Raw genomic sequence first — 13270 nt, forward strand, 5'->3', positions numbered from 1 at the left:
ACTCTAAACAATTTGACATGACCCGCTTGTCACCAAACCTACTTATCACCGGCACACCCGGCACGGGGAAAACAGCTCTAGCCACGTTGGTGTCGGATCGTCTAAAGTTCAATTTTTTGAGTGTCAATGACGTTGCAAAAAATCACCAGCTCTACGATGGTTACGACGACAAAAATGATTGTCACATTCTGGATGAGGATGCTATCGTCGATAATTTGGAAGGCTTCATGGCTCGTGGTGGTCAAGTAACTTGTTTTTATTTCATCTAATGATGAGGTTGTCGAATACCATTCTTGTGATTTTTTCCCTGAGCGGTGGTTTGATGCTGTATTCGTTTTGCGCACAGACAACTCTATCCTTTATCCGCGACTCGCATCCCGAGGTTATTCGTCGGAGAAAATATCCGATCTGATACACTGTGAAATCGTTCAGGTAAGCTACTCTGTCTACAATGATTAGAAACTTTTTACTCCGATCTTTCATCCCGGTGCCCTTTCCTGCACCAACTAGTGGTGCAAAACTGCTGTTTTTAATTATAGCCTATCACTTNGAGGAATTCCACACCTGATTACAACTATCGAAAATTTCCGATAGAAGGAAGACTTAATCAAATCTTCCTCTACACCGGTCTCCATTCGAGTTTCCCAAGGCGCTGTTTGGAACCTACCGTCTGCTCTACGTCGACCACCTGCCAAGTGACCCTGCAAATACATGACAACGTTTAGCGAATGACCTGAGATCTTGGGGCTCCAAGGGTATCACCTTACTAATAGATGTGGAAGCTTCAGAGGAGTGGCAACTGACTGGCACCTTCCTTTGAATGAGGAAAAGTGTGTGCATACGTCGTTCGGAGGAGCCTCGGCGAACGTCTCTATCGTGCACATTGAGAATGGACTAGGGGGTGTTACCGAGAAATTACCTTGTTCTCATCAAACATGTCTTTCCCATTCCCGTGGAAAACCGGTTAAAAAGGCATTCATCGTTCCTCAAGTGGTCACGTGGACCTCCCCCGTCCTACCCAAATAGACCTCCAGATGCTCACTGGGGACCACGTCAAACCGCTTCTTGGATACGCAAACCAGTTTATCCGCTCAGGACGCAACAGGTCCGACCAAGATACATTCCATCTACTTGCAACGAGGCGATTTTCGCGCCAATCTGATAAAAGTGATGGCCTTTCGCCCGGCAGCACAGGTCTGTAAGCGTCAAAAACATACCGTGAAAGGTGATCGGACGCATCTTGAATCAACTCACTGCCAGCAACTTGATACCACGGCGCAAAACACATTACTCCCAAACCGTTCTTCGGTAACGAAGATTTTCGTAGCCGTAAACACCTTAATCCATAGCAATGATGCTGGTCTCATATCAAACGCCAAACTATTCTTGTTCCAAAGAACTTTCAATCTAGCCTCATGAGTTCCGCTGCTCCCCATATTTGATTCTTATCGGAGTGAATGAGGAATTCCACACCTGATTACAACTATCGAAAATTTCCGATAGAAGGAAGACTTAATCAAATCTTCCTCTACACCGGTCTCCATTCGAGTTTCCCAAGGCGCTGTTTGGAACCTACCGTCTGCTCTACGTCGACCACCTGCCAAGTGACCCTGCAAATACATGACAACGTTTAGCGAATGACCTGAGATCTTGGGGCTCCAAGGGTATCACCTTACTAATAGATGTGGAAGCTTCAGAGGAGTGGCAACTGACTGGCACCTTCCTTTGAATGAGGAAAAGTGTGTGCATACGTCGTTCGGAGGAGCCTCGGCGAACGTCTCTATCGTGCAGAGAAAGAATGGACTAGGGGGTGTTACCGAGAAATTACCTTGTTCTCATCAAACATGTCTTTCCCATTCCCGTGGAAAACCGGTTAAAAAGGCATTCATCGTTCCTCAAGTGGTCACGTGGACCTCCCCCGTCCTACCCAAATAGACCTCCAGATGCTCACTGGGGACCACGTCAAACCGCTTCTTGGATACGCAAGCCAGTTTATCCGCTCAGGACGCAACAGTAAGGAGCTGCTTCGAAGGTGGTTTTTGGCCTCAAATCTGTCGACTTCGAAACGCGTCTTGTGGTGATTGCGGTCTCTCCTGAAAGGACATTGTTTGCACAATGCTTGGTAGATAGGGCTTCACCGTTAACCGGACTAATACCCGGAAAACCCTGGTAAGATTTTCAAACTCAGGGCGTACACTTTTATCAGGAAACAATTTTTTACCATTTCAGGTATTTCGTAAGGTATTTATTACTTCTCTACTACCGCCCATATCGCATCCACACCCTAGTTTACAGCAATTACGGATGCTTTTCATGTGAGTCCTTGTGCTGACAAAAATACTACCCATTGGCGGAAACTTTTTGCGCCTTTCAGGTGTGGTGTTTGGTACCTTTATTTTGCTTCCATCATAACAGTACGTATTTTGCCAATTGCATAACCGTTTTTATTTGAACACGAAAAACCACAAAAAAGCTCACTTGTACAATTTCACGCAATATAAACGTGGTCACATGTTCCGACTCTCTTTTGATTTCACTCGCGCCCATAGCAGGCCTTCGCGACTCTTATGTGCTAACTCTGGTATCGAAACATTTCAGACTATCTTCGGAATTTATTGTGTGGGAACTGTTCAGAAGAAGACCCCTGGACAACCATGATCGGATTATTGTCTATTCGCTGACCTGGGCCAGCGACGAACTATTTTAAAGAGAAAAATCATTAGTAAATCTGTTCCATCTGGCGTCTTAATTAATGTATACTCAATCTAGCTTTATTATTTCCATTTCTTTACCGCACGACCCTGGTAAAGTAGCTCATTGGGTATTCAGACCACCACACAGGTGGACGGATGTCACCAGAGAAAAAATGCAAACGCCACTCATGAAGCTTTGTTGAGTCGTAATCCTGTGTATCATTCCGGGAATCTCTTGATGCAGAGCCGAGCTGACCAGCAACCTGAGTGCCAACTTGGGGCTTTGAAGGGCGTCCACAATCCGCAGCGGTTCCAAGGGGAGTTACTTTCCCTTGACTGGTCGATAAAACTGAATGGGCCCTGTTGGCAAAAGCGCTCATGACTTTCCGGGGCTCGTTTCCCGCCGGGGCACGCGGTCTTCTCGTGAGCGCTTGGCCACATGGCGTTTGAGGAATCAGAGTGCGCTGCTGTACGCCCTGTTTTCAGGGATAGATTTCGTGAATTCATTCAGGACAAAGGAGTTCCACCCCGTCCGGGGGTCGTTTGACCTAATCGAAATAGTCAGGGGGCAGATTTGAAAGCTGATGTTATTGCCCTTCTTTTTGCACTTGTCAAAACAACTGACCTATCGCCTACCTATTTCGCTTCCTAATAACCCATAGATTATGTCACCTCGTTCGACAGTGGAAACTTTGCAATAAATTACTCAACTCAGGGAGTACGGCTAACCCCGTTCCTTTCTTTTCCTTACAAGTTAGTTAGTCCTGTTCACAGCGCAAATGAGCTGGCCGAGCTGGATGCCGCTGGGCCGTGGCGTTCTCCTAAAGTCCTGGATTATCGAGCTTTTTCTGACTTGCGGGAGTCCAAATGAAAGCGAATTTTCGGATGTGTTCACACTACAGCGTGATCAGAATCAAGAAGAGTGCTTCAGCACAGGCAGCAGTAGTAATTTGTGGCTTCCCAACGATGGGCGAGGGCCACGCGATCCTATTGTGTTCAAGGTTGATCTGCACTTGCTGACCACCAGGTTACACGTTGTGAAGGTTCGTTTTGGAAATGATCAGCGGCCAGAAATAGCTGGGGTTCAGAAAGCACAATCAGGAAGCGTGTCTATTTGAGCGGTGAGTATCGACTTTAAAGACAAGACCAGCCCGGATTCCAAGAAGTTGGGACGGCTATCCTGGGTTTTCATATCACTCGCAGCGGCGCCAATGTCACAGTGTCTCGCCGGAAGAATCACTAAACTTGCATTTTGTTAGAAAAGGTTTCCTTCAGAATCAGAATTTTTGGATTGTACGCTGATACATTAGACACGCGCCGGTTTTTATGCCGAGATGCGCTGAGTTTAACTAAACTGGATAATCAAACGTTTTAAAGACGACAGTTAAGCGGAATGCAACACAGAAAGGCGTAACTCACACACGGACAGGGGCTTAGGGCTGGACACGCATGCGTAATTTGTCAGTTAAACCTAAAGGGCTAATGAAAGCTTTAATTAAAAGCTCTAATGGAGGCTTTTATGTAGAAGAGCAGTTATGAACTTGTAGGTGTGATTTTTTTGGGTTAGATGAGATTGAGCAGTCAAACACCCAATGGTCCGACGACACATGTTCGCGAAATCGTAAGTACTTGAAAACGTACGCTGCGACGCGAAGAACCGCAACAGATAGATCAAGCAAATGTGCTTAGTTGAAGGACACTGCCTTCAGCATGGAATCAATTAACTGGCTCATGGGCCAGTCGGAGTAGAAGGGTTCGTGTTTGGAGACCTTCTCTTGCATATGGGTGGTGGAAGCGTTAAGCTGACACGCTTTTGGTAGATGGTCATCACACTAGCCGAGGGAAACCCGAGGTCTGAGGCACTAAACGGTCACCAAAATATAAAAGGACTGATTACGACACAGATGTCAGGTTCAACCCATGGACCTTTTGGTGAGTGGTTCATATGCTACCTTCTGCGGTATCCTCTCACTCTGACCCAAATGCTTGTGCTACTTTAAGTCAAAAATTATTAGCAGCTACAACCGGTTTTAGTTCAAGGAATTGTGTCTTGCTTGTTACGATGATTTTGTGTGTTATTTACCACAAATTCACAAATTCTCACAAAGACGTACATGCATCTTTTCGATGCCGTCTGATAATTGGCTTGTTGTCCACCATACCATGATCGTCGTGGGCTGATCGTAGCTTACTCAGCAAGCTACCCACAACACCGGCAGAAACGACCTGGTTCCTCTATGCGAACTACTTTAAAACGCTATTCTCCATGCTCTTTCATAAGTAGTGCTCCACTTCGTGTCCATACACCGAATTTTCAGTTGTCCCGCCGACATGAGCTGACTTTTCCCACCAAGCCGCCCCCTGGCAATGGGCCATAATCTAAATCGGGGTACAAATTGGTATACTCCTCGAAGCATTTGAACAAGAGGTTTGCGCTTTTATGCATTCGATTGAAGATTTTAGCCTAGTGGCACTCCGTGCATTAGGATTCTAAGCTTTCAGCAATTTGATAACCAAAATGGTTTCCAAGTAGCTAAAAATAACTTCTTCTGGGCATTCGTTTCACTGTAAGGCAGTCAACACATGGTCACATGATGTGGTTTCTGTTACTAAAGGCAAGATAACGTTATATCCTGTCGAAGAATGAGGTTTGTACACTGCCGTCTGGCCGTCCGTGGCCAGGCGGCTTAGTCCTGAGACCTACTGACCGATTGTTCGCAGGTTGGGATCTCCATAAATTTTCATGAGATGTGAACTGCTGATCATTGTATGTAGAGATGTACCAGCTGCATTATGTTTCTTCGCTTTCCATCGTTAGTAAGCATTACTTACAGGACAAAGTCTCGATTAAAAATAGCCCACATCACCATCGTTTCGTTTAATTCCTGAACGGTAGGTTTTTTGAAACCAAGCCAATGGACATCATCAGAGGCCTAAGGCTATTAGAAGGCTGCTCGAATTTAGTGTTCCTCCTACGTGGCTGTTGTGGGTTGGTCGTTTATGTAGAAAAGACGAGGTGCAATATATACAATACAAAACAGTAACAAACAGTGTGTCCGAGAAAATTCACGCGTTGATGCAAGGTGTAGGATGTCAAAATGCAGATGTGCTGTTGTAATAATGGCACGCAACCGGACGGACTGGCAAAGATAGTACGTACAGTGTTTAGCGTGATGCACTACTCGTGTGTTATGGAAATTTTTCGATAGCCAAGAATAGGTTTCTCCCCTCTCTGTATTGTCCAATAGACGTAATCCCGAGTTTCCTTAAATCTTAGGTTCTACTTGACCCAGAATTGCACGGGATCCCCGTATGCGCTCATTTTCACAACAGATGTGGTTTGACTAGAAGCTCACCCGAAATCCAGCTAGGGCTCTCGTTTACGATGCCCTTTTCAAACGGATGTGCGTCATAAACGAAAGATGCAACTGGTTTCTAGACAGGTCTCCCGTCAGAACTAAAGTGATATAAAACCTAGCTTACGCGCATAGTACGTACGAATTTAAGTCAGGTCTGAGGTGGGACGGGAGGCAGTGAATGTCATTGAAATGCTGACTAGACGATACACGGAATCAAAATCTTTGGAGCTGAAGTTGGACAATCAAGGGAAAACGATGAAATGCCTAGTGTTAGAGATGTCAGTGAGATAGCCACTGAGCGGGACTGTCTTTGGGGACGTTTGAAATTCTTGGTATGAGAGGTAGAGTAAGTAGGATGGGAGTAAACAAGAGCCAAGTAGACCAGATCGCACACCTAGTGAAGATACGCGGCCTTCGGCGCAGTTTCATCTGAGTGCTAGAGGTGTGGTTGTTATGAGAGTCGTGGTGAAGTTGTGAAGAAAAGAGCGTAGAGCTACTTAGATAATGAATACAGATATCAGGAATGCAGAAAGTGGCTACTCAAGGCACAACAAACCAACTTTGTAAAGGAAACACAAAAATAAGGTTAACGTTTTACGGAGCCTTATACACTCCACATGGGCTCAAGACAAACAGAGAAGAAAATATGTGGACCCCACTATGGATGATCGATACAATAGGCAACTTTGTTTAAAGTGGCACCAATGACAGCCAGTCTCTGGAAGACAAGGAAGAGAGAATCGAATGCGCCACACTTGAACGCTGGATGATATTCCTTGTAGAGGCTCCTAAATTCAGACGTTCTGGACAAATTTGTATGCCTAGAAAAAATAAGAGCTACGATGAAAAGTACTCCGGTTTTGCAGCGTTCCATCCGGTAACAAAACAATTTTTATGATCTTACGGCTGATGAATGAGATGGACTGTCCTTTGGAGCTGCGACGCTGCATTCAGGACCTAGTTCAAAGAGCCTTCATATCCTTTTTTGTGAGCTCCCAGGCTATCATCTTTACTACCCAAGCTAAGATCTTAAAAGGTGATGCTTAGTTTTTTTCACTTATGCGCTTCATGTGAACCGAGCCCACTGAACGAACCAGTACAACATGGGTGCAGTCAGTATGGTATTACATCCAGTGACCTTGTAGTGTGATGGCCAATCATCGAATTGATTTGTTAGTTGACTAGTTTGGTTCTGGGTATGCAACCCGTCGGTAATCTGAGTCAGCAAGCAGCAACAAATTTGCAGAAGCAGGCGGTCATTACACTTCAGGATATTGAAGATCTTGTTAAGCGTATTTTAAGCGTGTCAGGAGTTTCTGAATGTTTGTCAAAATCAATCCAACTAACTATTGATCAAGACCGTATTCTTTCTTCAACTGCGGATCGTCTGAAGTCGCTCTCAAGTATAACGGAGAGTTTAGCTGATCAGGTGCATTTACTTGAAACAAGAATAGACCTGCTCACTTGATCGTTTAATCGGAACAGGCCACCGCTTGGCGCGCTCCAAGCATCCTGTAATAGAGTTCTTGTTAAACGCTGCTGAGAAGTGGCTCCCAATCAGACTCTAAACAATTTGACATGACCCGCTTGTCACCAAACCTACTTATCACCGGCACACCCGGCACGGGGAAAACAGCTCTAGCCACGTTGGTGTCGGATCGTCTAAAGTTCAATTTTTTGAGTGTCAATGACGTTGCAAAAAATCCCCAGCTCTACGATGGTTACGACGACAAAAACGATTGTCACATTCTGGATGAGGATGCTATCGTAGATAATTTGGAAGGCTTCATGGCTCGTGGTGGTCAAGTAACTTGTTTTTATTTCATCTAATGATGAGGTTGTCGAATACCATTCTTGTGATTTTTTCCCTGAGCGGTGGTTTGATGCTGTATTCGTTTTGCGCACAGACAACTCTATTCTTTATCCGCGACTCGCATCCCGGGGTTATTCGTCGGAGAAAATATCCGATCTGATACACTGTGAAATCGTTCAGGTAAGCTACTCCGTCTACAATGATTAGAAACTATTTACTCATATCTTTCATCCTGGTGCCCTTTCCTGCACCAACTAGTGGTGCAAAACTGCTGTTTTTAATTATAGCCTATCACTTCACCCGGCAACGCAGTGCCGGTGTTCAGCACAGATGTCATGGTCTTGATGATAATGATAATGACTATCACTTCTGCTTTACCTGATTACTTGGTTTGGAGGCTTTATAATGTACACTTGACTCTTGCACAGCATAGCGACCATTCGCACCGTATCTTCTGTGGTCCGTTGAAGTGTGCCATGTTGGTAACTCCAGAATACTGCCATTGGTAACAGTGTCAATGTGTAACTATGTATTCTAGGAGGTGTTTCTGAACAAAGCTTTGTCTGGAATCAAACAAGCTGCACCGCAACGCAGTCCTAAAGACCCACCAAAGCTATTGAATGCGAAGTCCGACGGGATCATCATCATTGTCAATTGTGAGAACCGCATACTTGTCGCACAGTGGTTATAGCTGCCTCGGTTTCGTTCACCAACTGTTTGTGGAGGTGGGGTTGGGTAGCTTTGCATTGGGGGCGGGAGATGATATAATTGCTGCGTAAATACAGTAGACTTCTAAGTGGGGAGATTGGGTAGGAAGCTGTTTCCTGAAGGCAATAGGTTGGATGCGCGATCGCCATTGAGGGCGCGACAGGCCCATATCTGACAATGTCCCTAGCCATTAATGTGTCTGGTATCGGAGTCCCCATCTAGGGAGACGGCAGTAGCAGGGTAGCTGAGTTTGCTAATAGTGGCTTTCATAATTCGCTGTTTAACCTTCCCTGGCTGATTTTCACCCTTTGCATGGTCGTGCGAAAGGAAACCTTCAAGGAAATCGATCGACTGGCATACGGTGCATGCGACCATGCCAGAGCGACTCATGCAGTGTGATCAGTTCATCTATCATACTTGGTTTATTTCTTCCGAATATCATTTGAAATACTTCAGTGTTCCTGATTCTGTGTTCCCACCAGACTCGGCTAATAACCCGATGACATCGATGACCATAACTGAGAGTATTTTTACGTCCTCAGCACGCGGCGGCCTGGTTTCTGATCCGTATAGTAATATGGAGCGCACCGCAGCATTGTAAACTCAACCCTTGACGGATAAGCTAATGTCACGCCTAGGCTGCAGGTGATGCAGGTTCACAAGAGCTGCTCTGGCCTTCCTAACCCGGCTGAAAACATCATCTTTTGCGAGATCACCAGGACTGATAAAGCTACCTCGGTGTACTACCCTAATCGACTCGACCGCAGACATGAGCTTAGGTTTCAACACCACCCAGTCTGGCAGTAGCACCTTGCACTTTGCAGGTGTGAAGAGCATGACAAGCCGTGCGGCCGAATTGCTTAGATTACTTAATATTGTTTGCATTACGACTGCGTCAGATCCATGGAGAGCTATGTCGTCTTGGTATTCGATGTCTTTAAGCAGATACCCCGGGAGCACCTCGACCCCACGGCCATTAGATGCTGAAAGTGAGTCTTCCATAATCTTATCAATGACGGAGCGAGATGGCTCAGTGGAGCGCGAATTTACTGACTGGGAGGTCCGTGGTTCGAACCCGATTTATGTCCCTCAACTTCTCTGTTTAGGTTTGGGCAACCTGACAGTATCCAAACCCTCGTGCTTCCTTCGGGTGGCATGGCAGCCAGGCACAGAATGGGTGTTACAGTTGAATGTATCAGTGATGAAGTTGAAGAGGAAATGTCGAGCAGAATAGGCATGCTTTGGGTGGCATGGCAGCCAGGCACCGAATGTGTGTTACAGTTGAATGTATCAATGACGAAGTTGAAGAGGAAATGTCGAGCAGGATAGCCTGGCATGATACCAATTGATGTGGTCTCTCAGGCGGGAGCTTTCCGTAGACGTTCACACGCCTGCGCGGGTTTCGCCTTAAAGGCGTCAAGAATTTTGGGGGACACCCTTGTTTCATAGACACCTCCAGAGTGTCTGGAAGTCCACAGAGTTGAAGACAGCTTAGCAATCAAGGGAGACAACCACTGCTGGGCTTTGAAAGCAGTGTCACTGTTCCAGAATCTGTCAGGGAGTGGTGCATCCCCTTGCAGGACGGAGCGTAGCTTTGTTTTCACGGATCTCTCTTTCTACTCAGTAAGCCTTAGAAGGATGAGGCCAGAGAGAACCTTCGATGCCACAGCTACCAGGCCAATGTCACGGTGGTTTCACACAGCGTCCGCATAGTCTTGAAGATAGGAATAACTGTCGACATGCCCCACTTTGCAGACACTTTTACTCCACCCCACATCTCACCAATAAGCGAGATGGCCCAAGTGGTTAGAGCGCGAATTTACTGACCGGAAGGTTCGTGGTTCGAATCCGACCTCCGCCACTGGACTTCCCCTGTCTAGGCTTGGGCAACCTGGCAGTATCCCAGCCCTCGTGCTTCCTTCGGGTGGCATGGCAGCTAGGCACCGGAACGTTAGACAGCTGAACGCTTTCTTTCTCACCAATAAGCTTTTTTTGAAGAGGACTGTATACAGACTGTCTTGTTCCGGTGCGTTCTCACGTTTAAGCACTGATATTTCTTACTTTGGCTCTTTTTTATAACGGGCAATTTAGGTTTACATTCCATTCGTCCGCACGAACCATATCCAGAGGCTGTGTTGCAAGAAGTCAGTTAAACTTTTTCGAAATTTTCGACCCATCTTTCCAGTCGACGTTTTTGCAAGTGAATTAATGGACCGTTTTCTTCGTTTATCGTTTCACTGACCGGTACTTCCTTATGTCCACTTGATCGTATCACTTAGTAAAGGACACAACTCTTTCTTATAGCCCATGCCTTCCCTATCGCCCAAGCTTTCGATCTCCATCAGAATTCTTGGTCTTTCCTTAGGCTCTTCACTAATTGGCGTTTGAGGGGATTGCGTGCGCTGCCGTACTCCTTGCCTGTTGGTATGGGTATCCTGATATCATTCATAGATAGTGATCTTGATGACATCCACTGGTCCTCTTGTCGAATCGGAGAAGTCGGACATACAACACGCCACCGCTAGCATAGCTCCTTTCACATTTTGTCCACGTGCTCACCACCGGACAGTATTGATTTACTGTGGGGAGCTGTTGGACTAGCTCATATCGATACTGTTGAGCTGTAACAGTTCTTTGAAGATGGTGAATTGCTGTGCCTCTTGCTAACTTGCTAGGGTCAAAGGGGAAACGAGCTGTTGGGCGTGCACGCACCATGGCATGATCCGAATCGAGTTATGTGCCCCAAAAGGAACGGCGGTCTTGAATTGTAGCTCTCCACCAGCGGCTGATAGCCACGTGGTCCAACTGGGTTCACGATTGATTTGCAGTTGGTGGCCGCCAGGTTACGGGATGCGAACGTTTATGCTTAAAGTCCGTACTTGCCAGAAACAGTTCATGGTCAGCACACAACTAGAGGAGTCGCTCTTCGCTATCTGTGCAACGAACATCCACTCCGATTGGATGACCGACTTGGGCATTCCTGTCGCCCGCAAGGATCACACTGTTAGTGCCTCTTGCTTGATGACTGAGTTTGGATAACTCTCGATAGAAATTATCATTCTCAGAAACAGAACTGCAGTCCGTTGGGACATAAACCGATACTACAAGTAGACACTGCTTTTTATGTTGAGAGGCATTGAGCTTGATTAAGTTGGATAACCGGACGGCGCGAAGACGACTATTCACTGGGATCCAGTTCAACAGAGCATGTTTAACTCGGGCTGATTGCAACCCTACGAGTCATTGTTTGTAGATCACCGGACACACGGAGAGCAAAATGTGGAGGGGCTGAGTTTGTCGTGAGCGTTTTAAGATGCATTACCATGTTTGGATCTTGTATGCGGGTTTCGGAGGCTCAGCCTACATCAATTTTAAGGAAGTATAGGTGAGCACTGCCTGTTTGACACTTCGACATAGAGTACGGACGTTAAAATCTCCTACGTAGAAAGGATTTTGTGGATGTATCAAGGTGTTTTGTTTATTGTCAATAGGCAGCCGGATGCCTAATATCCATGGGTGAGATAGCTGGCAGTCAAATGACCCAGCAACGTCTGTTTGTGTGGTGGGAATAGGTTGGGGAGGAACATAGGTGGACACAATTGTGTGGGCAAATGGTAATTCCCGGTTGGCCAGGCCGAGGGAGGGAATTTGGTTGAGGTAACCCACCTTGAGCTTTTGACTCAAAAGTCTGACTCACGAGGCGGTGGAAGGATGTAAGGTTTTCTTTGGGGACCCTGCCCGGTTGTATGGGGTCAGCCTAACCTGAGGGCGCAGGAAGTAAGGTATTACTGTCTCACTCTTGATGTGGCTGCACACAGCTGACACTTTTTTAGCAGCATCAGGCTATTTGGTTTTAAAAACATCTCGACCGCATCGGATAATGTGCCGGCGGTCACAGTCAATCGTTGGGTGATTGGAGTGTGCGGTTTTTAGGTCCAAACTTCTCTAACCCGTCCTTTTTCGGGGGAAGGCAGCATCGCTGCTTCCATGAATATGGACATGCTGGTCACTGGGCGGAAACATCTTGCTGCCTCCGCACTCCTGTCGCAGAGGACAGTCCGACTTTACCCCCAGACCATCTCGTAACAGGAATACTCTCGCTGGTATTGATCTGACTGAGGGAATGGCAGTTGCGTCAAAATAAACGTAATAAGCATAATAAAATAAACGTAATAACCGCGGGCGAGGCTTTCTGGCATTATTTTGCGCAGGTTTGTCACGTATCAGGAACGGCGGATTCGTGAGAGTCACGCCGTGTTTCGTCGTGGCTGAGGATGCATCAATCATACTTCTACCTTGAGGCAGGTTCTCGAACAGTGTCACTCAGACGTTCAACTGAGGTCTTTTTTCCCAATGTGCAATTCATGGTTGTACGTGGGCTGGGATACTGCCAGGGCGCCCACACCTAGAGAGGAGGACGATTAGGGTCCTCAACCGAAGCCTTTGGCTCAAAAGCCTAACCGCAAGGCAGCGGTGTTTGGCGGGAAATGCAAATGCATTACCATTTCTACGGAACAAGTCGCCACATGTTCCAACCCCCAACCTGGAGGGCCAGGAGACTGTTCGTCAGACCTCTAACCATTGACCAACCTGGTGTGAGAGAATCTGAGTGTCGCGGGACACTCTCCAGTATAGCTCAATAGATCGCTGAGGTGCGCAAACCGTCACACCACGGTAAGGTCCAGTCTCTTCGTGAC

The 13270-nt window shown here is 46.6% G+C and overlaps 1 protein-coding gene across 1 annotated transcript in view; it reads left to right on the plus strand.

Moving 5' to 3' along the window:
- Position 1: 1 nt before the first annotated feature.
- The window catches only part of T265_12447 (hypothetical protein), a gene marked incomplete at both ends in the record, with an annotated part of 18329 nt that continues 5060 nt past the window's right edge, over positions 2 to 13270 (plus strand). Inside the window, 2 exons of the mRNA XM_009163863.1 lie at positions 2 to 269; positions 7890 to 8045. Coding sequence (XP_009162127.1) covers positions 18 to 269 — 252 coding nt within the window. The remainder of the gene's footprint in view (positions 270 to 7889; positions 8046 to 13270) is intronic.

The sequence above is a fragment of the Opisthorchis viverrini genome, assembly GCF_000715545.1.
Source record: "Opisthorchis viverrini unplaced genomic scaffold opera_v5_1, whole genome shotgun sequence".
NCBI lineage: Eukaryota > Metazoa > Platyhelminthes > Trematoda > Opisthorchiida > Opisthorchiidae > Opisthorchis > Opisthorchis viverrini.